A 27,902-nucleotide genomic window follows, 5' to 3' on the forward strand; every position below is an offset into this window, starting at 1 on the left:
GTACCTGGTGTGATCATTTGCATTTTTTCTGTTGAGGTTTTCATTGCCAAGAGTCACCTTTCTTTGAGGACAATTTTCTTCACAACTGTAACAGAACACCAACTATTTTTTAAATAGAAGTCTGATGGATAGTTAGCCCTTAACTGTTTCAAAAGTTTTTATTGTTCCTGTGTCTTTGGCTCAAGTTGCTCTTTTGTGAGGTCTTTGCCAGTTGGAGTCTTGCATTATATTTTTCACAGGATGAATTGACACTTTGGTATGTCAGACTCCATAACTTAGATGTCAGAGACCTTAATTTGTTATCTATAGGAATGAAACTTACCTGGAAATTTCTTTTGGCTTTTTATTTGATATGCAGCCAATGGTCCATTCTGCTTAGGTTCTCAGCCAACACAAATTACAGGAACATAGTCAATAACGTCAAAAGCTGTCTAAAGCATGACTTCTTGCAGTCCTTGTCAGTGAAATATGGTATTTGTAATCCTAATTATTTTTACTATATATTTTCTTGCTCAGCTTGGTGTCTGCACATGATATATGATTTTCAGGTTATTTTTTGTTGTCATTTTTCAACTAATTCTCAGTCTTCTGAAAGGTTAGTACTGCTTTTTAATATCCCAGTAGAGGGGTCCATGTGGATAGTTTTTTAAACAGCAAAAATGGTTACCATAGTAATTATGCTTCTTCACAATGCCTGTGAATTCAGAAATACTGGCAAAACCATTTTTCTGAAGTTTTGGTTTTAGGAGTTTGATTAGTACAAGAAACTGAATGAAGTGTAAGACTACAGAATGTGCAAATGATTCATCCCCAGGTTTAAGGATAACAATCTCAAAAAAGTACAGTTCCTGGAGTAACTGAGGTGTTTATACATGAACTATGTAATGCTAGCACCCTAGTCAAAGGTTTATATCTATCCTGAGGTGCACACACACAACTCCTACTGAGTTCAATGAATCAAAGAGGAACATTTCTCTCAAATTATTTTTTATAGGCAACTGCTTTGAGTAGGTCATCATAGTCACCTTTTTCACATTTGAGGATCATTAACATTAAGTACTAGGAAAATACACAGCACAGGAGAAAAAATGCTTGGAAAAATTCTATACCCTTGAAGGTTTCTGAAACATTTTTTTACTGAGGGCAAGGAACATGAGACCAAAATAAGGGAAGTATCCATTAGAGAAGTAATTAAAACTGTTCCAATTGTGCCATCTTTCTAAGCAAATCCTGGTGAAGATGTAAATAGCTTTATGATTTCAGTACTAACGGTTTGGTCCCAGCAATTTACATATAATTATTGAATTAATTTAAAATATTCTCTTATTTTATAGAAGCAAACCCAGAATTATCAATTCCAAATACACAATAAGAAACAAAACCGAAGAAGAGGTAATTACCTATGCCCAGCCTGAAAGTGAAAAGGATGATTTGATTATTGAAAAACTAAAGGCAACTGTGAATGAAATAGCAAGGAACAAGAATAAACTCGAAGAGGAAAATCTGAAGCTCCGTGAAGATGTAAAAATGTACCAAAACCAGTGCCAGGTAGTAATAGTTTTTCATGATGACTGTGGAATTAATGCTGGAAAATTAAATACTTAGGACTATACTTTAAAAAGTTGTACTGAGATGCCTATGTAAAAGATCTGTACATTAGGTGTATTCTTTGCAGGGACACAGAATGATCTGTCAACAGTATGTTTGGGGTTTTTTTAGTAAATCAGAAATAGGTTTGATTATTAGTAGCATATTTTTTCTTGTCTGTTTATCTAGGGTTTTATAACTTTCCTATATCCATAGCATCTCCAGGAACGTACCCTAGTTCACTTGGTTCCTTGTATTCCAGTGACTTCTATGAAATCTCTTTATCTGATTTATACCTTGCTGCACACTGTGCCATCTAGCTAGTAAATAAGTATATAGAAAAGTGTACAGTATACTTTGTTATTTTTGAGGGGAGATTTTGCAGTCAATGAATTTTTAAGTTGCTCTCCACGTAAAGAACCATTAGTTTTTATCTTCCCCCTAGTTCACTGTTTTTCAGCATAGCACTGATCTATGAAGACAGCCATTTGTGCCTCTTCTTTTGGTCGTGGTGTATGAGTTCTGACACGATTGAGATAATACAAGATCTTTACAGCCTTTTTTATTAGCTGTGTTTGAAACAGATTGGGAATGAGATTCTCGTTGCTATTGTTTTCCTGGTAGCATATATCATTTATGCTTTTGCTTATTTATTTAAGCACTTCTAGCTTCAGTAATATATATGAATGGCCTCTAGTAACTTCATCTCTTTCTAGAGAAAGATTCATTTCTGCTTACAGACAGCCTTGGAGAGTTATAACAGTATATGCAATAAACCTTATAGGAATTAGTGTATATGTGGCAGAGGTTAATTTCAGGTGTTGTCAGAACAGCCAAGTTTGCACACTAGTTCACTGAGTCTTTTCCCTGAATATACAAGATATCAGTATACAAAGCAAACCTTCTGTTTTGGTGCCTGTTTAAAAGCCTGCCACCAAAAACAGCAGTACTAAAATACAGAGTGGAACAAACCACGGCAATTGGAGCAAGTGGATAGATGCTGTAAGATGGAGAGAGTAGCTGTCATGTGCTGTAGTCTTTAAAAAAATCTTCAAGCAGGAAGAATTTTGGAATCCTGAAGAAAATGCAGGAGATGTAGAAAGCACTCAAAATGTTTTAAGTGGAGCTAGATGTACATAACATTATCACCTAAAGGGCAGAAAGTTGCAGAAAACTGTGTTGGTGGTGTGGAACACTGATATATTAGAAAAGCTGTGTTTGGAAGTAGCTGCAGAAGGTAAACACTGATGTAATGTCAATTTATAGTGAAAAGGGGTAGCTCAGAGGAAATATTTTTTTTAGGAATGTCTATATGAGAAAGAAGGAAGTGTAAGGGCTGCTGTCAGCCAGAAACAGTAAGCAGGTTTGCATGAAGGAGAGTTAGGTGGAGCCTGGGAATAGTTGAACATGATATAGGTAAAGGAGGAAACAGTAGATGGGAATCTTGGTGTGAAGAACTCTGATGGCAATGAAAGCAAGACTTGTATTGTGCCTCATATACCCTCTGTGCCTATGACCGTCTCATGTGTGCTTCTAAATACTTCTTTCATGCTATTAATTAGCAAGTGATAAAGTGAAACGTATGGAAGACCAGTTCATTGGTTGTACAGAAAATACAAAGTTTGGAAGATCCAAATGGACACTGCAGTCTGTTTCTCTACCTTATGAATTATCTGACAAACTTATCTGCAGACATACACGGGAGGGAGCCTGGAAACATCACACAGGGGGCTTGGTTCTTGAAAAGTCTTCATTAAACTGATAAAAAGTAATTTACATAGAAACACATCATATAACTGTATCTAAAATGCTGAACAGTGGGCTGGCGTTGGGCAGGGTTTGGTAGTTGGGGTGCTCCAGGGATGGCCTTTGTGAGAAGCTTCTAGAAGCTTTACATGTGTCTGCCAGAACCAGTGCCAGCTGCCTCCAAGATGGACCCACCACTGGGCAAGGCCATGCCCATCAGTGACAAACACCTTGGGGATAACATATTTAAGGAGGGAAGAAAAGAGCCCTGTGCAACTGCAGTCAGGAGCAAGGAGGGAGAATATATGAGAGAAAAAGCCCTGCAGACCCACGGTCAGTGCAGAAGGAGAGGGAGGAGGTGCCCCAGGTGCCAGAGCAGAGATTCCCCTGCAGCCCATGGTGCAGGCCAAGGTGAGGCAGCTGTGCCCCTGCAGCCCAGGGAGGCTCATGGTGGAGCAGAGATCCATCTGCAGCCCCTGGGGGACCCCACGCCAGAGTAGGTAGATATCCAAAGCAGGCTGTGGCACCATAGGAAACCTGTGCTGGAGCAAGCTCCTGGCAGGATGTTGTGACCCCTCGGAGAGTGGAGTCCACACTGGAGCGGGCTTTCTGGCAGCCCTTGTAACCCCACAGTGGGGAACTCACTCTGGAGCAGCCTGTTCCTGAAGAACTGCACCTCACGGAAGGGACCCACATCGGAGCAGTTCGAGAAGAACCGCAGCCCATGGGAAGGACTCACACTGGAAAAGTTTGTGGAGGGCTGTCTCCTGTGGGAGGGATCCCACACTGGAGTGGAGGAAGAGTGTAAAGAGTCCTCCCCATGAGGAGGTTTAGTTTTTATTTCTTATTATCCTGCTCTGATTTGATTGTCAGTAAATTAATTTCCCCAGGTTGAGTCTGTTCTGCCTGTGGCGGTAACTGCTGAGTGATCTCTCCCTGCCCTTATCTTGCTTGACCCACAAGCCTTTCTCTCATGTTTCTCCCCTGTCCAACTGGGCAGGGCAGTGATAGAGGGGCTGTGTGGGCACCTGACATCCAGTCAGGCTCAACCCACCACAAAACAGCATCGAGGAGAACTAGAGCTGAGCAGGAAATTTTTGAGGCTTCATTTTGGTATCAAGCACACCAAGCTTGATTGACCAAGCTAGTCAATGCCAAACTTTTCGCAGAAGAAAAGAGAAGGTTTGGTAAATTTTTCAACTTGAAACAGACTCTTCATTAGCTGTATTTTATTTGATATTCTCTAAACAAAATCTAAAGCTTTCTGATTCAAAATTAATTTTCGTTTTGGTGTTTTAACCAGATGGAATAAATATTTCCTAAAATAATAAGTGGCACATATATGTATATATATATTTAAGTGATATGTGAAAGGGTGAAACTCTTGACCTGAAGGACTGTTTCAATTATTATTGCAGCTGCTCCTGTGACTGCTGTTCTTCCTGCTACTATTATAATTCACAGAAGAAAATACAATTTATGTAAATATGTATGATGACTACAGTCCGCCACAGACAGTATGACTTCTGACACACAGTTGTGCAAAATTAATTTTCCTTATCCAGAATGAAATCAGAGGGGTAACCGTCTCCCAGGTTCATATATTATAAAATAATTGTGGCTATTTCTTGAATGTTGAAGTCATGAAGATGATAATAAGCAAGTCTTGCAGACAATTTTAACAGTTCATTAAGCTTTATTTCACCTGAATATGCCCAAACTTGCATTTCAGTGTTTAAAAAAGCTCTCTTGGCCTTAGTGTAACAAAGGATAAGATGAATTAATCCATATACGCAGCCCTTAAAAAAAACCCCACAATGTAAAAGCACTTCATATCTGTCTTCAGCAACCCTTTCAGCCAGAAGAAAACCACAGGCGTCTTGGAAGGAAGGTCATTCTCATATGAGGCTCTAAGGGAAATAAACCTTTGAAGTTCTTGCTTGCACTCATTTCTGGATTCCAGTTGTCTTTTGAAACTTTAAAGGCTTTATTTTTGCTTGTAAAGATGGAAATTATGTACAAATAAAATTAAGAAATTATGAGAAATACTAATGTTTCCAGTACAATGGTTTTAAAAGTAAAGGATCAACATAATCCTTTTTTTTTTTTTAACCTGGAACATTCTTTTCAATCTTAGGTGACAAGAAATAAATATTCTCTGGATATTATTATTGCAAGAACTGACTATTATTGCTACTTTTGTTATTAGTGGATTATACTTCCAAGTCCTTATCTTTAGTATGGTTTCAGTATATTTTTGTGGAATTCTAATTTTTTTAAAAATCATATTTCATTATGCCAAATGTAGCATGTATTCAGATTGTCTATCACATTATCAATCAGAAATTAAAGGTAAAGCAGAGATATGATTTGTTGAGTCTCTAAGAAAAATCTTTTTGTGATTTTTTTTGAAAATGTTGTGATGTTAATTTAAATAAGCAATTAACACCATGCAGATGGAATTAGTTTTGGAGATGATTTCTATAGCATTGTACTTTCAGAGCTTATAAATTTGGAAATGCTGTTAAGGAAAAAAAAATTGGAATCTACTTATGGCACTAATTCCTACATGTGAAACATGTTCTATGATGCAGAACCTGCTAATACAAGCAAACTATGTATTTTAGATGCATTTAGTACAATAAAGAACGTCTGAATTATGTTTCCTATGATAGTTTCAGAAACAGATGCATTGGAACATTGCAAGACCTAAAGAATATTCAGCACCTGATTTTCAGATGAGATTTCTGAAGAAGGGAACTGACATGAAAACAATACCTTTTTCAGAAATGAAAATCATGTATGTCCTTTCATTCAAATTGTACAGGTCTCGAATGTGTTCCAATATAGCATTTTAAGCTGTCTGATTTTATTTAACTGTTTATGCATTTGCTTGTTTCTTTAGAACATGGAGGCAGACTTTTCAGAAATGAGATATGAGCTGCAGTCACGGGATGGTCTCTGGAGAAGGATGCAGCTGGAATGCCAGCAGTTGCATACAGAATTATTGAAAATCAAAGAGTACAAAGATATGCAGGAAATTCAAATAAAGTATGTATGTTGAAGACAATATTTAAATTAACAAGTACTTCTGAGCTAATAACTTTTTTCTTACATTTTATTTACATTAACCCTGGATTCAGATATCAGATCCTAAACAATTTTAGACTGAGCATTTTCATTGACAATTACATATGACAAGATTTCAGGCAGTGGATGCAGACTGTTAAAAGGTTGTAATGATGCCTAGATCTTTACGAATCAACGCATTTCATATATTCCTACCAATGTGTTTACAGTCTTTCATTTTCTCAGAATTAAAACACCTTGGAAATAGTGCAGTTAAGACTCTCCCTAACCTCCTTTGAATAAAATGTTTGTGTTTTTATGGTTTATCTAATCTGCTGTAGCCATTTGAGATTATATGAAATACCAGTGTACAAGAGCTTTCAGGATTATTCCTGTATATACTTGCAGTGTCCTGAACCTCTAGATATCTCCCACCTGGTTTAGGCCAAACGTTGGTTGTGGTTTGTTTCTCTTCATCAGCAAGCAGGTGTTCCATAGCATTACACTATGGAGAGGATAATGTAAGATAAAGGGTATTGAACATTCTGCTTGTTTCATGTCTTGTTTATTTCTTATTTAAAGGCATCAGTCATCTCCTGTTCAACTTACTGAGCCACTAGAAAATAAAAACACTGAGTTATTGCTGTTTTCAGAAAGTCAAGAACGCCAACAAGAAGAGCTGAACAAGGTATTTCCAGATCTAAACTGCAGTATAGGATTTTTGGAAGAGAGGAGAGTACTGGCCGAGGGTATGTGCATCTGTAGAAGAGAGCAGGAGAATACACTATAGGTTTAGGAGAGCATGGATGTTTCATATGTGAAAAAGATTTCTCATATGGTTGCATTTCTGGAGGTAGCTGTGTAGCTGTAAAATCGACATGCTGATTCCCGTGCAGTAGCTACCTACATCATTGGAATAATGGGAGAGAGCATGCCTAAGCATTACTGAGATTCAAATAATGCCATGCAACTAATAAAGCCTGCAAGGCTATGAGTAATTAATAACCTATAGGAGGTAAGTTGTAGCTTGCAGGTGGTCTCAGAGGTAGGATATGCAAACACATCAACTGATACAAGTTAGTACAGCAGATACTCACACAAGGTTAAGCTTAATCAGGAACCTGCTGCGCAGTCTGGGGCAGAGCTCTTTAGCTTGTACCGTACATCACATTGCATTGCACGTTTCAGAAGCACTGTGAGCAAGCAGCTGTGGCATGGCACTGTGGAATGGCAGATGCCTCGGCAGGCCAAAACACTTTGGATGTAGAGGATGCTCAGAACTCATCTAACAGGCATGTCATGGTTTTGCTGAGCAGCAATGTAAGCAAGAATCACAGAATCACAGAATTGTTTGGGTTGAAAGGGACCTCTGGAGATCATCTATTCCAACACCCCTGCCAAGGCAGGATCACTTAGAGTGGGCTACACAGGAATGAGTCCAGGTGGGTTTGGAATGTCTCTGTTTGGATGAAGCTGACTTGGATGCAGGAATTTTGGCTTGACAGTCATGATCAAGCTCTTAGGGTTTTTGCATTTACATCTTTTTGTCTACGATTCTAATATTTCTGTGCAGTTTCCCATAAATAAAAATGAAATGCCATCTGTTACTCATTGTATACAGTACTGCAAGGAATTGTTAAAATGGGTTCAAAGCTTGTTAGGCTGGGGTTTGTAGTTTTGTTTCTTAGACAATAAAAAAATCTATCAGCACTAAACTGTTGGTTATAGTAGAAGGATTATGAAAACAATCTTTGTGTTGATACTTTGAAGAACTCTGCACAGGAGATGGTACAGAAAGCTTAACCTTAAATTTTATATGTAATGGCAGGAAAAATTCTCATAAAGTGATTCACCATATATACTCTTTATTTCTAATATAGTTTCTTATTAAAGAGTCTCTAGATCAATTTATTTACATCACTCCTTAGTTAATTTAGGCTCCATTAAACTTATTTTTAATTAACTTAGGAGCAATATAAATAAATCATACTTAAGCTTATTGAATGGATATTTTCTTGGATATTTTCCATAAATTCCAATAATTTACATTATTTTTATTGCTTTATTTTAAAATGTTAATTGAAATGTGTTGTATTTTGTTCATTGCTAATACTAAATATGCAAATGAAAGTCCAAAAGAAGTGTTGAAAAAGATGTAAAAATAAATAAAGCTCTGTGCACTGACTCATAAAGACATTTTATTTTACAATCTGAAAATCTCTGATTCAGTTAGAAGAGTTGGTGTTTTGGAAGCAACAGCAAAAAAAGTCACTGATAAGTAGCAAGTGATGCAATGATATTTACTGCACAACATTTTTTCTTTTTGAAATGTATTTGCTATAGATAAGAAACCACATTTATCGAGAGGAGCAGTCCCATTGCTCTGAGCAGGAAAGAATGAAGACAGAAATCTCTGACCTGACAGAGGAGCTTCATCAGAAGGAGATCACTATAGCAACTATCATGGAAAAAGCTACTCTTCTGGAAAGACAGTTAAAAATGGAGTTAGAGACAAAAGACAAATTGTTGGCAAAACAACAGGTATGCAAGCAGGCAATAAAGGCTTACATCATTTTACTCCACACTATTGATAATGACATTCATTATCGGTGAAAAAAAGGCATTACATTTTTCAGGTAGTTTTCATCAGTAGTGCTGTAGTATCTGTGTAGTACTACTAAAGCAGACAAATTGATACTGGAACACAAAAGCACCAGTAAATGTCAACTGTACATCCAAATTGCAATTTTTTCTTGCTGGATTTCAACATGCAAAAGATCTTGAAAACTTCCAATTTGTGGGTATTATATGTGCTTTATCACTAGAAATGCTTATTTGTTTATCTAGAAAGTTTCTAATTTTTATTTTTTTATAAAGTTTTTTGAAGTATGTTAAAAATCTGCATAGAAAATTCTTGTAATTTTAGAGCTGGTAACTCTTGAGATAACAGTGTTTTAATGGCAAATTACAGTTTTAAAAACAAATATGTTATCTTCATTATTTAGTTTATAAACCAAAAGAACCTTTATATTTAGAAGCTTCTGGTTGACTCTGGGTTTTCTGAGAGGATCACTACATACTGAAAATAGTGATTAATGTAATAGTTTACTTTTGACAACAGGAAAGTTAGTGTTTGGGGAAGATCAGAGATGTCTTCTACTGTGTGGCAGTCTTTACCAGGTCACATTCCTGATCATATCACTAAAAGAGTAGATGACGTTTCTAGGCATCATGACTAGGATTTCATTCAGCTTCTGTAGCCTGTAAAATCTGTCCCCCTTTGTATCTCATAACTGCATGCGAACTTCCTTTCTTTCATAAGTCATTACTTCTTTCAAGAAGGTAAATAAAATCAGAGGTACTGCATTTGTAAATCTTCTACAGATGGCTTAATGCTTCTTTCTGCTTTATTGTTGCTCTATTTAAAAATATTATAGTAAGTATTGTTACTGCTTAATTAAATAAATTAAGCTGAAATATCTATACTCAGTGTTATTCGACTTAACAGTAATATTCTTGTATTTAACTAAGAATTTAATCTTTTCCTAGTTACTGGAATTCCAATACCAAGTTATCAAATCTGAAAACACACATCTAAAAGAGATGGTGGAAAACCAGGACCATGAAAGTTGCATGGTAATTTTTGTTAATCTATGAAATATGGAGAATATTTATGTACACTTACTGTAAACATAGATTGAGACCATGGCAGATTTAGAGATTTCTGGCTTGCATAAAGTAAATAAATATAAATAAGGTATGCAACATAATTGGAACCAAGTGGTGTTCACACACAGGCTGAAGATGGTTTACAGCTAGGAGTAATTTCTACCTTAATTGTATTAAATTAGAAATAAGCTAAATTTTTCAGTAACTGTCTAGAACACTAAACAGTTTCTGGGAGCCTATTTTTTTGTAAGTGATGTCACTTGTTTAAGTTTAGACAGTCACCCTCACAGACACAAAAATACGTCCCTTTTTTAATATTTTACACCTTTGTTCATATGTTATTTACCTAACAGTGTAGAAAACTGACACATTTTGCTCCACCCAGCTTATTTTCAGAGTTTAGTATTTGTTTCTCTCCAAACAGGGGATGTTTAAAATTTAATTCATAAAAAGTGTGCCAAAAGGTTATGTAGAACTTTAGTTTATAAAGATACCTGCTGCCTACCACAAAAACTTCAAAACGCCTCCTGCTTACAGAACATCTGCAGTTACTGTATCTATCATAAAAAAAAAAAAAAAAACAAAACAACAAAACAAAAAAAAACCCACAACAAATATTTGATGTTCAGATTGTGAAATATTTGATATTCAGATTCTAGGAATTGGGGAGATATTTATGGATATGTTTGTGCTGTAGGGTGGAGCACTACACAGACCTGTCAGACTTGTGTCAGCTTAAGTCAGTATGATGTAATGCATCATCAGGCAGAGTTACTTTCAAGGTCTAGATTTCAAAAGCAATGTAGCTGCGCCAGCTCAGTTTTGGGGTTACACACCATTGTAACTTAACTGCTGATTCTAGATCTATTAGGGTGAGTTAGCATTCTCGTTCTTCCTCTGTTCTGCCACTCCTCCCACTTGTAAGACATAGCCGAGCCCCTGCTCCCCCATCGTTGCACAAAATATTAAATTTTCTTACATTTTCTGGCATTTCCATTCCAGGTTGGCTCATAAGTTTCCCTTAAAAATAGCTAAGCAAGGCAAGGTTCACAGGAAGAGGTGGCATCAAACCAGTTAGTGCAAGGAATAGACAAGGTTTCAGGTGCAGGAGCACAGTTGTGCTTAGCAGTATACTAAGAACCAAACCTGTAATACTCATGAATTACTGGGTTCCAAAAGAATAAGGTAAATCTAGAAATACATGAAAGAACAGCTTAATAAAATGCAAGGGGTTTTAGTATTTTGTGTGCAATCTGATAAACCTTTTGAAAATTTCCTGTTGATGACAGTATACTGTTTTGGCACATAGATTTGGCAATGCAGTACTCTGCAGAGAGATAGTTCCAAAACAGTTAGCTCAGGTGTGCAGTGTAGGCTTCATGGAATAAGTGATGGGAGAAAGAAAGAGCAGAGTGTCCCAGCTAGACAACTTCCAGAGCTAATCTCCATTGTCCTTTCTTGGAATCCTAGTGGATGGGCTCTAGCCCCTGGTCACAGTGCACATGGGGCTTGCACTTGGAGTATTTTGACTTGCGTGTGCAACATGGGCTGACCCAGTGAGAAGCAGGGTTTAGTAACAGAGCACTCTGTGCTAATGTGGCTTTACTTCACTGCCTCTGAAACTGAAGGTGACTGTCTCAACACAGGTATTAAATTGTGCCTGTGCACATACCCTCTATCTAGTATAGTAATGAACTTCTATAATTTTTCTTGTTATTTTTGGAGGAATTGTTACTGGAGGGAGCAATACAGTCTGCAGCTATAGTTGTTATGGTTGCTTTTATGTCATCAGTTTTACAAAGCAAGTGATGAATTTACAACAATAATATTTTGAATGCATGTTTATTGAGGAATTTTAATTTGTTTTATTGTGTTATAGAGGCTGTTTTTCTTTCTTTTTTATTTATCTACAGTGATTTTTTTTTTTCTGGAGGCAATTATCTTGGTTTGCTCTAAATGTTGCATGATTATATATGGTAGCTAGGTCTTTCTTTAGCGTGGAACATTGTTTTGTGTTTGCTTGTTAAAAATACACCCATTTATTGTGGAAAAAATAACTACATAATGATGGTTTTATCTCTTTTCACAGAATATAGATTTATGTAACAAAGAACATGGAAATTTCACAGCTTCTGTTCACAAAATGAAACATGAGAATTTAAGACTAGAAAATAGTGTTGCTAAACTACAAAATGACACAGAAATATCAATGCTGGGTTGCACAGATACATATGGAGAAACAGAGCACAGCTACCAAACCCATTCAAAGATGCAAAGAAAGGAAGAGAGGTAATATTTAGATTGTACACATATATCAAACTTCCTGTAAGTGTTTAGGAAGCATCTATCTGGATAAAAACTGTTAAGTTTTTTCTGGTTTTGTTCATTCAGAACTTCCACCACCATAAATATCGGACCTATTTAGCATATTTGTATTCAGTTCCTACAGTTTTCTGGGTGGCTGATGGAATTTGGCAATAAATGAAGTTCCAGAAATGTTTTATCCCTAATTTAGTATTTAGCACAAGAAACAACTTCAAAAACTTTTTGTGTGCTGCTCAAGTTATTCTAAGTTCCAAGTTTTGCAAAACAGGACAGACCATATTTTTACTGCCAAAAAAAAATAAAAAAAGACAAGGAAAGGATATAAAAACCTACACAAGAGGTAGACTGCTCCATGGGAGGTTATCTTAATAAGCAGTTTGAACTACAACCCCTGCTGAAAAGGTTTGTGTCTGTCCACTTTAATTTACTGGAAGTTTTATTAAATGTATTTTAATGACTTGTCTGGTTTTGGTGTTCTGGAGTGACCTGATTTTTAAAAGAAACATAATTTCAGATGCCCTGAGTAAGTCATTACTACAATAAACTCCTTGTTAGGGAAAAATAATGAGACTTAAGAATACTCAGACTCATAGAAAACCTTGTAGTGATGACTTTCTTGTTATTTCCCTGTATTCAGTGAGGCACTGAACTACCTTCATGACATTGCAGGAAAAAAAAAAGAAAACAAAGTCCCTACTAAGCAATATTTCACAGTACAGGAAAGTAAAAAATAATAGGAAGCTAAATGTTTTGATCAGTTGTAATAAAGAACTTGCATTATAGCACTAACGTAAAATAGCTCTGTGAAGCAAAGTTGGAAAGGTGGGAGCCAAAATTGTACATTTTAAGATTCCAAACTCATATATACAGCTTTTGGCAAAATTTAAAATTATTTTCTTTCCGCAAAATAAAGTAGCATCACAATATATTTTTGCCTAGAAGTTCCTTTTACAGAATGTTGTTTAGTGTTGGACATAGTATTCATGTTTATATAAATAAATAGATATATTATATGTGTATATATATATGCATATACATAATGTGCATACATATATATACACACAAACAGAAGTAGTAGTTATGGCTGTTTTCTTATGAAGTTTCAAATTATGTTGAAGGTTTTGCAGGAACAAATAATTACAAATCAAGATACAGATTATTCTGCATCCGTAGGTCTCATAACTTCACCTAAATCAGTCAGTGTAATTTTTGCTCATGCTTCCACTCTTCTCAAGTGAGAAAAAATAGAATTTTTCCCATTTTCTCAGAATTTACACTGTGAAATTTCACTTATGAGAATGTGCGTGTATTGGCAATAGAACTATGCATGTAATTTGCAGGATTTTGATTTCATAGCCATTGAAGACCAGTGTTGAACCAGAACTGGGAGAGTTAACCTTTCCCATAGCAGAAATCTTAGCCACACTACAAAACACAATATAAATTATAAATAATACGATGAAACAGATATATTGAGCCTGGTTTTCAGAATCTAAACCACATATTAACATATTTGAATTCCTAAATGAAAAGCTATCTAGCTAAATAAATACATACACAAACAGATTTCAAAAATGTGCAAATTTCACATGTACTGTATATGCACATCAGCCAGACAGTCTTTTTAAGATTGGGCCCTCTCTATACTATCAGTTCTCTGTTCCCAGACAGGGTACTACCTCAAGATTTTCCCAGAAAACTAAAATTAAATTTTCAATCATCAAATGTATGCAGATAAACCAGGGAATTGATGTTGGTTGAGTTAAAATCTGGGGTATGTTTATTTTATTGTGAGCATAAACCCTGTTATTTCTGGTTTAATTTGCAGTTCTGTTTCCATGGTAATTATGGCACTGGAGAAAGGGCACAAAAACTTTTTTTACATAGTAAAAAAATAGAAAGCATGGTGTTTATGGAAGGGAGGGGTATATATATATATATATATATATATATATATATATGTTCAACAGTATTTTTCAGTCATGTCTCTCAATCAGTACTGGAATCCTGGGTATGGGCACCATGATGACTTAAAAAGGACACCTCTAAAGAAAACACAGGAAATTCCAGGAAGTTATATTGGCAGTTTTAAAAGCAATACTATTTCTTCTTTCTTTCAGCATACAGTGAATTTCTAAACATTACAAGTAAGATATGAAGGAATAGCATCTTTTTGATAAAGAAAGGACTGCCCACATTCTACCTATAACCACCTCAATTAAATACTGTTCTCTTATATGATAATTGCCTTACTTCTAATTGCCATTTACGTAAGTTTTTCCTACCCTCAAGATTTCAATCCTTTAGTTAGACCTTAGCCACATACAGCTGATGTAAATTTTGGCATAGTTGAAGAGGACTTTCTCTGATGAAGCTGATATGTTTAGTTTATTTCTTCCAAAATTAAAGCACGCATGTGAGCTCCCAAATGAAAAGCTACCTATTTACCATAAAAATATGCACAAAATACATAATGGGTCAACCCGGAGTGCGCTTTCATCATATGGCAAAAGTGAAGGGTAAAAGCAAGAACTGAATGGCTGCTAAGGTAGCTGGGGATCACTTTAATGATGTGTGTTGATGGTGAAGCATCTGTGCTGAGGAGGTTTTCACCACCCTTTGGAGGTCACACACTTAGTCACACTCACGACTGTATCAGTTATTGCAATAGATGAAGTGGAAGCAGTGAAAACCATCTCTTAATGAAAATACTTTTTATCCATTTTTAAAATGTAGCTAGCAGTTATACTTGCAAGGTAGAAGCATCAACACAAATTCCTGAAGACATTCTGGTCATTAAAGATCTGCTGTTTTCTTTCTCAAGACTAGTTATGTCAACCAGCACAAGCCGTGTAAGGAATTTCTTTTGCATCACTTTAGTCATTGACCGCATAGGGACCAGGCTGATTTTATATATTACTCTGGAAAAGATGATGCCTGTCTACATAAATTCCCTTTGTGAGGATATAATTCTTTCACTTCTTGGCCTATATGTCACCATGTCAACAGCAATATTATTTTTGTGAAGTATATGTACATGTTAAATACCCTATGAAGTAATCCCACTGAAAATTATTTGCATTGCTAGTGTTAACAAGTGGACAGTTTTTTACAAATTTGCAGATATTTGCCTACATTTACATTTGTATTCATAGTAGATCTCTGGTGTTAGATATTATTTTGCCCGGAACTGGTAGAAATTTAAACCCCAGCTGTAAACACTGTCCAAAGTAAAGGCATAGTATCTGTATTGAAGCACCTCAGTGTAGGTGTCATGTAGTTTTTCAAAAACACCAAGGAGCCCCAGCATGGATTACAGTAGGAAGTGGAGTTCCTTTAAAAAATCAGTCCTTTTTTGGGGGCAGGGGTGGGGGAGGGGGCAAGGGAACAATATCTATTTTCACTATCTATGAGCTACCATAACTGTAGGCACTCAAGTCTGAAAATTCTGCTCTTAATGGAGTAAGCTATATGATAGCAGTAATAATTGTTATTAAATACATAGAGAAGCAGTTCTGAAGGGGAAAAAAGAACACAGATCATATAGACTTTATTGTAGGTTTAGAGAGAAAATTACTTCCAAAAAGGTCAGAACACAAGATGAAGAAAACTAATCTGTGATTTTATTATTCATGCCATCTATCTTCAATTGTGGCAGGTTTTTTTTCACTGTGCCCTTCATCCAAACAATATCTGGATGATATGGGGGGAGGGAGGGTACAAAACAGTATTCTCCTGTGCCCAAAGAGGAGAGAGTGTTTATGTAAAGAGAACGTGAAAGAAGAAAACTCTGCCTCCATAAAGGTAAACATTTTAGGTGATTTAGAAAACGGGAAGGTTTGGTGAATAGTCTCAGAGAGTTTTATGTTAGAATGTATAATAATATTATTATAGTAATAACGAAACTATAGTAATATTAATAATATAGCCCTGTGCTTGTAATTTCCTTTCCTGTAGCATTCAGAGTATCTTAATCACTGCCTCTTTTATAATCAGAGAAAAAATACATTCTTCATTCGTTCTCTGAGTTGTTCTACACAGCCCATTTATTGAATACTCAGTTTCATGCTTCAGGGCTGTCATGGTTTAACCTGGCAGGCAGGTAAACACCACACAGTGACTCGCTCACTCCCTCACCCTCAGGGAAAGAACTGGGATAAAATAAAGTAAAATTTGTGTGTTGAAATACAGTTTAATGGGACAGAAAAAGAGGGGGAAATAATAATAATAATAATAATAATAATATAAGAATTAGAATATACAAAACAAGTGGTGCATGGTGCAACCGCTCACCACACCAACTGATGCCTAGTCAATCTTCTCCCAGCTTTTTATTGCTGATCATGACACCATACGGTCTGGAATATCCCCATGGTCAGCTGGGATCAGCTGTCCCGGCTGAGTCCCTTCGCAGCTCCTTGTGCACCCCCACACTCCTTGCTGGTGGGGTGGAGTGAGGAGCAGAAAAGGCCTTGACTCCGTGTGAGCACTGCTCAGCAGTAATGAAAACACCCCTGTGTTATCAACACTGTTTTCACCACGAATCCAAATCACAGCCCCATACCAGCTACTGTGAAGAAAATTAACTCTACCCCAGCCAAAACCAGCAAAAGGGCTTATACACGAGCAGCTCCGTTAAGGCTGCACAGCCACCCTCTTCCAACAGCAAAAAATTTAAATTAAGATTAGAAAATTATGTTATGATCTTTCTGCAGAAAACAGGCTTTTCCCTGCACTTGGCAAGTTCTTGTTTTTATTTAAAAAGAAAAAAAAGTGTGCAGCACTGCACACTTTTGAATATTTATAATAATTATATTTTAGTAGCAGAGAACATGCTCTTTAAAAGTTTCTATAGCTGCATTTCAAATTAGTGAAGTGTCTTAGGATCTTTGCAATACTAGAATCTGTTCAGACAGCTATCATCTTTTAGTTGTTACCTCCCAAGATTAAAATTTCATCATAAGCACAGGCCTCAGTACAACAGAATTTTTTACCTCAATCAGAAACATTGTAACAGAAATTTATTAATATCTGAAATAAATTTTTTTGCATGTTTTGACATATACTACAAGGAATTATGCCATTGATAATTAGTGCAATTCAGCAGACATTGGGCCAACCTAGTCTCAAAATTCTGCTTTGATCAATACAGTATCAGAATTGTTCAGTTCAGAACTGTCAGAAAAGAAGATATTTTGAATAGGAAGAAAATAGCTGTCTTTTTTTTCTAAGTTGCTGTTAACTGTAATAGTTTTAGCTTTACAGAACTCAAAATGAATACAAATATATACATAATATATATATATACACATATGAATACATATATATACATATATAATACCTCAATTCTGATCATTCTGATCACTCTAAATGGGATACAAGAGTTATGGAACATCATAATAAAATGTTTAAAAATTCTTCCTTAAGCTTGAAGATTTCACTTATAGCTGCAGAAGCATTTTCTTGTACAATTTTTTAGCAAGTATATTTTAAAAATCTATTTTTTTATATTAATCTCCAAAGTGTTGTCATTAAATTAGTGGCAAAATTAGCATTGCCATAAAACTGCAGGATCAAATATTCGTGTGCTACTTTTTATTTATTTATTCTAAACTCTAGCTATTTGAACATGTTTAAGGTGACATTAGATCAACATTTACTAATAATCCAACCACTAATAACAGTTTTTGTCTCTCATCTCACACTTTCATATTTCATTTCCTCTATTTGTTTGGCTAAATTCACTCAAGTTCCTATCATCCTATAAGCTAGGACATGGCTGAGGAGTGCTTTGTTCTACTGAAAAGCTAAAGGAACGATAATCTTTAGCAGAGGATGGGTAACAAACACTTAAAGAGTATTGGCATCTTCAACACCTGAAGTGAGTTTGTGTTTTAGCTCTTGTCCTGCCACAGTTTATACCAGCCCAGGCAAGGTTCCTCAACTTATGCTCCAGGGAAAGGGTTTAAATTAGGGTGATTTAAGTCACAGCTTAAGCAGAAAGAGAATGCACACCCTGGCATTTACGTTAACTTAGGTGGAAAGTTGCTAAATTGCTGCAACTTGTAATGCCCACAACTTCATGCATGAAGAAGTTTGAACAGCTAAATAACCAAAACTGTGGAAACAAAGAAAACAAAATCCTTTGGCTTTGCTGTGATAGCTTAATAGTTTTAACTGGTTTTCATATTTTGATTTTTTTTTTCTTTTAGATCATTCCAAAATAAAGATGCATGGGAAATGGAATGTCAACAGACTGCTATGCTTACTGCCAGTGGACACCACAGAAATTGTAGTCCTGCTTTATATGTCCAAGGCCATATCACTGGGTCAAAAAGTGATAGCATTTTATCTTCTCATTCACTTCACAGAGGTCACGAAAAGAAAATCGTTTATAAATCTCCATCACCACCAGTGGGGTATCCTTTGGGCTTTGGTGGGCCATGTCCTAAAATGAGCAGAACAGGCACTTTACTGAGCCCTGCTTACAGTGGAGAAGAAATAAAATTATCAGAAGAAATCAATTTATCAGTAAGTAACTCTTTTCCTCTAACACATACATTTTCCAAAATCCATCTGTGGACTAAGTGCAGCCTTGGAGGAGCCAAAAACTAGATAACCCTTGTTGTCATTATTATTTATACAGTGACAGCCCAGCAAAAATGGAAATACTTGCCCTAACAGAAATGTAGTTTTCCTGGAGATTAAACATCCCCTACTGAGCCATACCTCGAGTCTTCTAAGAAGGATGATGATAATTACCTACCATTATGTGACTGTGAGAAAGATTTCTAAATTTTAGCTTATTGGCTTCTATATTGGGGCACTTTGCATCATTTTGCCTCTGTAAGAGCACTCTGCTTTAAGTGCGTATTTCTATGATACCTGCAAAGTTACTGCTATAAGTGCTGCTAGACAAGTTTCTACAGCATCTGACTGATGGAAGAAATCACAGGAATCACAGCAACTATTTTCTATATATTAGTTATCTTAAAAGGAACAGAAATTATAACTGCTGTAATCCTTATTTTTCTTAAATGAAAGAGAAATAGCATAGCATTCTTGCTTTTAGTCTTCATAGGCTGGAGATTGTCAGCCTCCATGACAAGGGAGACAAATCCCACTTTGCTTAGGACAACTTAAGAATGCCATAATTCTTTGGCATAAGATCTCTCTTTAAATTTGAGGTTTATCCTCTTCCTTAGTATTTGCTATTCTTCCTTAGTCCTCCACTACAGGCCACTATTTTTTTGCACTTGAAAACTTAGCACGCATTTTCCTGACCTCAAACCATGGAACTCTGCCATCATTAAGTATGGGAACTAACAAGGTAAGGAATGAACTGTCAACATCCTTCTGCCCAGCTGTGATACCTGAATCTTTGTAACCAGGAGATCCTCAGCTGCAGGGCTGTGGCTGAACCTGTAGGGGAACTTACAGGCAATTTTCTTGCCACTTATCACCTTAAGTAGGAGCGAAGAGGATTGTTGACACCAACAATCATCTTCAAGCAGTCTGTGTTTGTTGTATCCCGGTTCTGAAGCAAACAGACAGCCTTCCTATCAGAGACATGACTGCTGGAAGACTGTTTCCACATTCCAGAATCTCATTGTTGATAGGAAGGACCACAGTAATGGCCTGCCGAGGAAGCAGGGATTGCAGTGCAGCCCCTTGCTGACTATGGTCCCATCATCTTTGTCCCAGTAGCCTGAGAACAGTGAAAACCACGTAACCCTGGGTGTTTGACCTCACTTCCATTTTTTTTATATTCTCATGTTCCACGGGAATTTTAAGTAAATGGCTTTTGGTTTCTCATGGCTTGAGAGTTTTCCTCTTTAAAGTGCTAATCATGAAAAGAGTTGTTTGGACTTTTTCAGAAGAGCCTGCTAAACACCAGTTCTTTTCTCTTCTGTCAGAAGTTTCAGAGATGTGAAACTGCTAAGCTTCTGTTTTCAGCCAGCCTGGGAAAAATGTCCATTCTGAGACACTTTTGCAGTGAAACTACTTCCCAGCTGGCACTCAGGACAGGGTCAATGCTAAGGCAATTGACTAGATTATAGGGAAAACACTTTCCAGCTGGTGTGTGGGCAAAGTACATAACAAAACTATTAAGCAAGGGACATTTCCCATACAGAGACTAAGTCCAAATCAGTGGCATTGAAGCAGGTACAAGTTCAGACCACTGAAATAAAATCATCACTCAGGCTGATGCTGGATACCATAGCTTTAGTGCTGAAATCATTCAACAGTCTGTTACTCTAGAGTTCTGTGTTCAAATGGAAAGCCATTGCATCAAGGAGAAAGAGGGAAAAAAAGATATAGTATGTTGCAAACCAGAGTTCTTTGACAGTTTTCTGGACTTGTGGGGAAGAGGACACAGGGACAGGACCCAAGTGAAATCTCCAGTAGGTTCAGAACTTCTGAAAATGTTATAAGGCATTATTTTTCTGAAGCATATATGTAGCACAAATTGAAAACATCAGACTTCCAGGTGATGTCCTGATAAATACCAAAATTAGTCTTGCGGTATTGAGGGAAGAGAGAAAACAGTCTCTTAGGCTTTAGACAAAGACTTACATCTCTCCTTCTAGTAGAGAGTGTTCAAAGATTAGTAAATGTTCCACTGCAACATCTGCCCTTTCACATACTTACTTAGAGGTTCCATGTGTAGAGTAATTCTTGCCTTTTAGAATAAACTAGGAAGCTCAGCTAGACTTCACTGGAAATAACCCCAAAAATTCTTGTTTCTGGGCTTTCCAAATCTAGGGAAATACTTCTTCTCTGAACAGTACTTTGGGTTGTGCTCTCTTACTGAAGTGAACAATTTCAAAAAATTATTCTTATCTTTTAGTCACAAATATCTTCTCATGTTTCTTTTCAGATGCTGGACAGATATTTTTTCTTGTTTTCAAGGCTTGGAAATAAAAAAAAAAAAAAGTTGAGCTGGAGCACTGAAAATTTAAATTAGGCATTAAGAAACTTTGTAGCATTATTATGGGAACTTGCTTAATAAATAGATTGCATTGGAAAGTTTTGGAAATTCTACCACTGGACATTGTTTGGAGTTATTTTGACAGTTGTGATCCTACCCTGAGGCATGTTGTAGTCCATGCCCCTCAGTCTTAGGTATTACTTTTACCTAGCTGATTAGGTACTTAGGCCCTCTAAAAGTCTTCCTATGTCATTCAGCAATTTCCTAGCCATCTCAAATTTTATTTTCATATATGAGCAGAAGCATGTTTAAGACAGGCATCTGTACCTGCTGCTTAAGATGTATTCCAGTGTAGGGTTAGAGGAAACGACTCCCAAAAGCTGCAAAATTTAGTCACAGTGAGACTAAAATTAGCCAGACCAATTTCTACTTCCAGTATTACAAAATCTTTCCTGGAAAGTAGAAGCATCTAATCATAAGAAGACTATAACACTGGTATTTGACCACTCATGATTTGAACCCTAAACGTAAAAATATCCCAACATTCTTTCTGCCCTGCTGAAGGTGCATCCAAGAATGCTGGGACAACTCATGGGGCAAATAAGAGATTAACTTTAGTCAAATTAATTAGGCAGTCTTTGAGAGAGAACAGCCCTTCCTGAAGGGCTTCTCCCTAGCAATTCAGAGTTAATTCATAACCACTTTGGGTAGTTCTTATTTAAGGAGAAGACATATTTCATATGTAGAAATACACATCTCTATCAGGCGCCCTTCTTCATCTCCAGAAAATGAGGCAAAAAGGTGGTTCTTGTTAATGGCATACACCAAAGAAATATGAGATCAGCTGCAGTGTGGAAGTGAAAAAACAGAGGCCTTGCTGCCTAATTACCCAAACAAGTTAGATGGAAAGCTTACAATGAACCCATTTCTATCCAGATCCTGTTAGAAAACTAAAAAACGTAAAAGCGGTATCCGAGGAAAAGAAATTCAAAACCAGGGACCATGAATCTCATCTGAGGCATGGATTAAAGAAGCTTCTTTATGTTTTTTGTTCCTCAGATGCCAAAAGTAAAGACAATAAAGAACATAATGAGAGAATAGACCAGAGGCTTGGAAAGCAAAGCGTAGTTGCTAACAAGGAATGTTGCCTTTTAGAACTGTTTAGATAAAACCTTCTCTCAATGTGCATGAAAAACAGTGCATTAGGGACCTATCTAAAATCATATTCTGTGATGTCTGACCCTCAGTGGGGAGCCATGACCTGCTTATTCTAAGTGATAAACATTCTTCTCTCAGCTGTGAGGGAATTCAGAAAAGTCTCATTTAGAGTTTACAGTGTATTTCAAGAAAAAAACACATCAAAGGAAGTACCAGTTGAAGCAAAGGACATCAGCAGTTTAGGAAGGTGGCTCGATCATGAGGCCAATCTGTTTCCAGGGACAAGTCAGTAACTGTAAGCATTGTTATAATGAATCTCTAAGGATCTCTTGTAACTTGATGCAGTGTTTCTAAAGACTAGCACCTGTGTAAACCTGCTGTCCATATGGAAAAGTCCAACAAGACTCTTTTCTCTAGGTGATGACTCCTATTAAATTCATATTTCATATTGAGATTTTCCCAGTTTCTCATGCTTCTCACTGCAAGTATTTGCTTAATATTGAATCGGTGATTTCAGAGCTGGTATTCAGTAAGCGAAACACATGGTGATTTTATAAGTAAAGCCTCCAAATCCAATGTCTTCTTCATAATACAAAAGCCTGTTTCAAATAATTTAAAATAGTACTGCCAACTCTATCAGTGAATCCTAATATGACAAGGAGATGTATTTGTGATCTAGCTCATGAAGGAATACATGTGCATATGGCCATGGCATTCAGAATCTCAGAAAAAACTCTTCATGTGAAAACACTGATAATTTATGGATGGGAAAGCATGCACGTGTTAATGAAGAAAACCAGAAGACAGGTGATGTTCCTCCAGTTTCTTAAACTTCAGAAGAGTGGCATTCTTTCTTATTCCTGCTAGTGCATGGATTGATAGAGGACTGTTGTGACACAAAATGATCCAATACCTTTGAGTTTCTTATTCGTACATGGCAAATTTTTCTTCCCCATCCTTCTTCCAAAAAAGCAAGATTCTGCTTTATCCGTGAATTTCATTTTAGGAGCCCTATACATTAGAAAGCCTGTCTCACTCTAGAAGGATGGTATTAAATTCAGAATTAATTTCCAGCTATCTCTTACTTGCTGTACTTTGAAAAGAAAAGGGGTTTCCTACAGGAAATCTCTAAATTTCATCTCAAAGTCTCCTGCAAAGAGTTTGAATAGAATGGTGCTTTAAAGCATTTCTCTACCTAGAATCTTCTGGACTTACAAGCTGCTAAAGGGTAGTTTTCATTGAAATTGAAAACAAAACCCAAATTTGTCTCTAGACAGAATACCTCATTTGATACAAGGGAGCCTAGAGTAAGAAAAGCTTACAGGTGTAATAAAATTAGCCTTTAGCACAGAACATTTGAATAGCTGAATTCTTATTTGATGTACTGAGATATTAACTCTCTAAATTCTAGAAAAAGCAAAACCCAAGATTCTAGACTAATAACTCAATCAGTAACTAAAACTATTTAAGATATGGTTTAATTAAGATTATTAACTATTTTTCTCAATATATGACCACATATAGAAAATAATATTTCTTTTAATATTAATGCAACTATACTAAGTTTTTTCCTTAGTCAAATTTTAAAAAGTCATGTCATAAAATTGTATTTATGTATACAAATAAGCATTGAATGTATTTAAACAAACATAGTATCTTTAGACAAACTATTTCATATTTCTTTTGATAAAGACATTCCAATAAATGCATCTTAAGCATTAGCAAAAGAATTAACAAAAATTGCTGCTTAAAAATTTAGAACTTGTTCCAGCAAAGACTCACTTTGCTTCATACAAGTCTGCATCCCATGACAACCAATTTAAAGCTGCTTTTTGGTATGGTTTATGTCTGAGGCTACTAAATGCTCATTAAATGGAAAGAAGATTTTTCAGCTGGATTCCTTGCAGTGAATAAAATTTAGTACATTCTCCAGGATGTCAGGGCTTGGAGTTAACAGTACTGAAATGAGCATAGGTTTTTCTTCCTTTCCTCAGAAAGCATCACATCACAGAAGCAGAGAGCTAAAATTCCAGGAGGCAATCAGCAGTATCCAACACTAATTATATTTTGTAATTCCAAAAAAGGTTATTGTCCTCTGCATTGGTTTACATTACACAAATAACTAACATAACCTGTAGGTGACCCAAAGAATTTGGAGGTTCTGCAGCAGCCTAATCCTGTCTAATGGAATATTTAAATTTTTAATCCTAAATCTACATTCTAATGCTGTGAATACCAGAAATAATCAAACATCATGTTCACTTTATGTCCTTTAGGCACATGGATGCCTTTAAAAATTTATGCTCAAATTCATGTGTGAGGTATAAAGTGCTACAGCATTATTAGTTGTTATAGGTCAAGATGTTCTTCCTATCTAGAATTTGATAATGCAAACACGTTATATTATTTACTGTTTTTTACTAACCATGATTTTCTATTCCTTGCTCAGTCTCCCCATGAGATGTCCTTCCTCGCAACAACAGAAAAGTTCCTTCAAGAGGAAGATAAACATGCAAGAGAGTTTGAAGAACGTTTAAATTCACACCTTGAAGAGCTGCAAAGACACTCTGAAAATATTCTAAAAAAACATGCCAGGATACAGCAAAGCAGACATACTTAAGCCAGTCACACAATTAAGAAAAGAAAACCAGGTAATGACCCATGAGTTTCTTTAAACTTAAATCTGCAATTAGCTGTTTAATGTATTTAGGCACGTTGCCAATAGCATTTATTTGTAGTACCAAGTTTTCAATAAATCATCATTATCCTATGGATTTAAGTATATTGTAACTAGACTATATTACAAAATAAACTAAACATATTCTAAAATATGAAGGTTGGTTTTCCACAGTTAAATTGTGTGCAGCAGAGACCTTGTTGCAGCTCTGTAAAATAAGTAAGATATTAAAATTCTGTAGTGTACAGAGGGCTAATAAGTGGAATTATTCCCTTGAAATTGGAATCAGCCAAGAGAAATTCTCTAGATTGTAGAGAAGAATAATAAGGGCCTTTAGCCATGTCACAGCTCCTGGTGTAAAGAGCTTATCTATGCTCTGGTTATTCCTGGCTGTGGAAGTAGCCCTTGGGAGTTTGGAAATGAGAAGTTTGATCTCTTTCTTTATTACCCTCTAAGCCATGTCAGTCCATTAGAGGAACAGGAATAGACAAATCACATATTTTAAAGACACCCATATTGCCCCTTTTACCAGACTTTTAGATTTCACCTGAGGCAGAGCCTGATCTTTACATTAACATTTTACAATTTTTAAACCCTGTATTCAAAAGCATCTGTTTGGGTATTGATGTTTTGGCTCCTTGTTTAACTACATCGTAACAGGAAAAAAAACCTTAAACTTCAGGCAACTTGTGATCTGTCTTAGGTAAGGGCCTAATTTCTTTACATTTTTCCACAACATAGGAAGAGTTATATAACTGAGCAGAGTTAATTCAACTCCATGTGCCGAAGAAGTGCATAATGTTGAGATTCCTTTTATTTGCAATTCATACTGAATTCTATTGCTGTGCAAGCGAAACAGAAATTACAGACACTGTTGATGAACCACCAATTTTAGTGAATGAGATACTGAAGAACTGCTTTCTAGCATATACTGTTGCCAACTTCCTGGGAAAATCTGGATAAAAATAATACCAGGCTGTCAAACTGCTCCAGTTTGTGAGTAAAAGAAGTCTCATTAATATTCAAGACCATGGCTAAAATGTAAATTCTTTTTCGATGCGATATTTCCATTAAGACAAACTACACTACATCGCACTTACACAAAATACCAAGATTTTAAATACCAGTTTGGCTCAGCTTGCAGTAAAATGAGTAATGAAGATGAGGACATCAAAGAACCTTTTACAGGAAAATTCAGGAAAATTACCAAATTCAGCTGGAGGAACAAGGACTGAATAAAAAGATGACGGAAGGACATCTGAACAAACTAAATATGTATGCATCCTCAACTTCAGGGGAAATGCATCTGGGAGATGTAAAAGAACTACTGAAGAAATTCAGGAACCTCTGAAAATGAAGCTAAATTTTAAGCCAGGCAAAACCTGTAGAAGCGAAAAGACAGCAAATTATTGTCTTTCAGAAGGGAGAGAGAAAAAAAATTAACCAGTCAGCCATTTAAACATACAAGACAACAGTATGCTCCATGTCTTCAAAGAAATGTATGTGTCTGAGTCCAGTCCAGGCACGAGGATACTTCTCAAGGTATATCAGAAACCTCTCAAGGTCTGTGTAATGATACAGAGTGAGTGAATGAAATTATCAAAAAATGAATAAGATTTTTTTTCCCTAAAGCTTTTTAAGATCTTTCCAAGCTACTAATTTTGCCTAATGAAATAAGAGTTAATTTCACCCGGTTTTTGTGCAACGCCATATAATAAAGTCCCTGTAAAAAGCACTGAAAACTGCAAAGTACCTGTATCTGAACAGCCTACTTGTTAGTGTTATTGCCTGCTCAGAGTATATTATGCCACAAATGTGCTTAGACAGTATGGATCAAAGTGCCATTTTCTGAACACCTACCAGAAAGGTCACCCTTCTCTTTCCCAGCCAAACAGCCTAAGTTGCTCATCTGACAATCTCCAATTTAAATGAGCCCTTTGCTGCCACAGTATGATTGGAGCCACAACACTGGTTTGAATACCTTAATTGTATTAAAAGGTAGAAACTTGACTGAGCTGGTGAGAGGTTTCTGAAGGAAGAGACATGTTCCTGATATTATCATGGCAAAAAAACTTTTCAAAGAATGATGTACAGTGAAAATAATAAAGACTGAGAAATGATATACCTTATAAACAGGTGTTGGGCATGTATGTATATTGACATAAAGAGGAATAACCAGAAGGGTCCAAGGCTATAAATGCCTGAAAGCACAAATAAAAATGAAAAAAAAATTTAAAAAAGAATTATTAATCATTAAGTTCATTTGACAGGACAAGGCACAATGTTCAGGAGCTATGGAATGCCCAAAACATACAGAAAATTTCTATTCTACTTCGTGAATAACGAGGCAATGGAAAATTTTTGTAAGCTGCTGGACTTTGATGACTTTTTCAAAGCTTTACTGAAAAGCATTTTTTTTGGCTCCCAGTTGAAAGACTTGTTTTAAATACAAAGAACAATTGTTCAGGCTGCCACCAGCTTTTGCTGAAGGAAAAACAGAGGTCATGTGCATGCAATTGCCAACATGTTTCATCAAGATGTAATTTTGAAATAGTTGGTGGCATAAGAGCTGCCAGAACATTGCTGTCCAATTCACTCCCCAAAACTTACTCTGAGGAGCCTGAAATGACAGTAACTGAATAGAATCATTTAAAGGAGCCTCACATGAAAGTTGGGTATTTAGTGCATTTTCTTCCACATTTTAACCCTCTCCTTTTATCTCTGGGAAATTTAGGAGTG

General features: G+C 36.2%; 1 protein-coding gene across 1 annotated transcript in view; it reads left to right on the plus strand.

Moving 5' to 3' along the window:
- Window positions 1-27,327, plus strand: part of DEUP1 (deuterosome assembly protein 1) — a gene marked incomplete at its 5' end in the record, with an annotated part of 38,343 nt that extends 11,016 nt beyond the window's left edge. Inside the window, 10 exon segments of the mRNA XM_050334094.1 lie at window positions 1,335-1,382; window positions 1,384-1,548; window positions 6,239-6,384; window positions 6,985-7,090; window positions 8,746-8,943; window positions 9,952-10,038; window positions 12,161-12,360; window positions 18,609-18,927; window positions 24,936-25,137; window positions 25,905-27,327. Coding sequence (XP_050190051.1) covers window positions 1,335-1,382; window positions 1,384-1,548; window positions 6,239-6,384; window positions 6,985-7,090; window positions 8,746-8,943; window positions 9,952-10,038; window positions 12,161-12,360; window positions 18,609-18,927; window positions 24,936-25,106 — 1,440 coding nt within the window.
- Between the last annotated feature and the right edge of the window lie 575 nt (window positions 27,328-27,902).

The sequence above is a fragment of the Myiozetetes cayanensis genome, unplaced genomic scaffold (assembly GCF_022539395.1).
Source record: "Myiozetetes cayanensis isolate MyiCay16 unplaced genomic scaffold, myiCay2020 scf5-8, whole genome shotgun sequence".
NCBI classification, from domain to species: domain Eukaryota; kingdom Metazoa; phylum Chordata; class Aves; order Passeriformes; family Tyrannidae; genus Myiozetetes; species Myiozetetes cayanensis.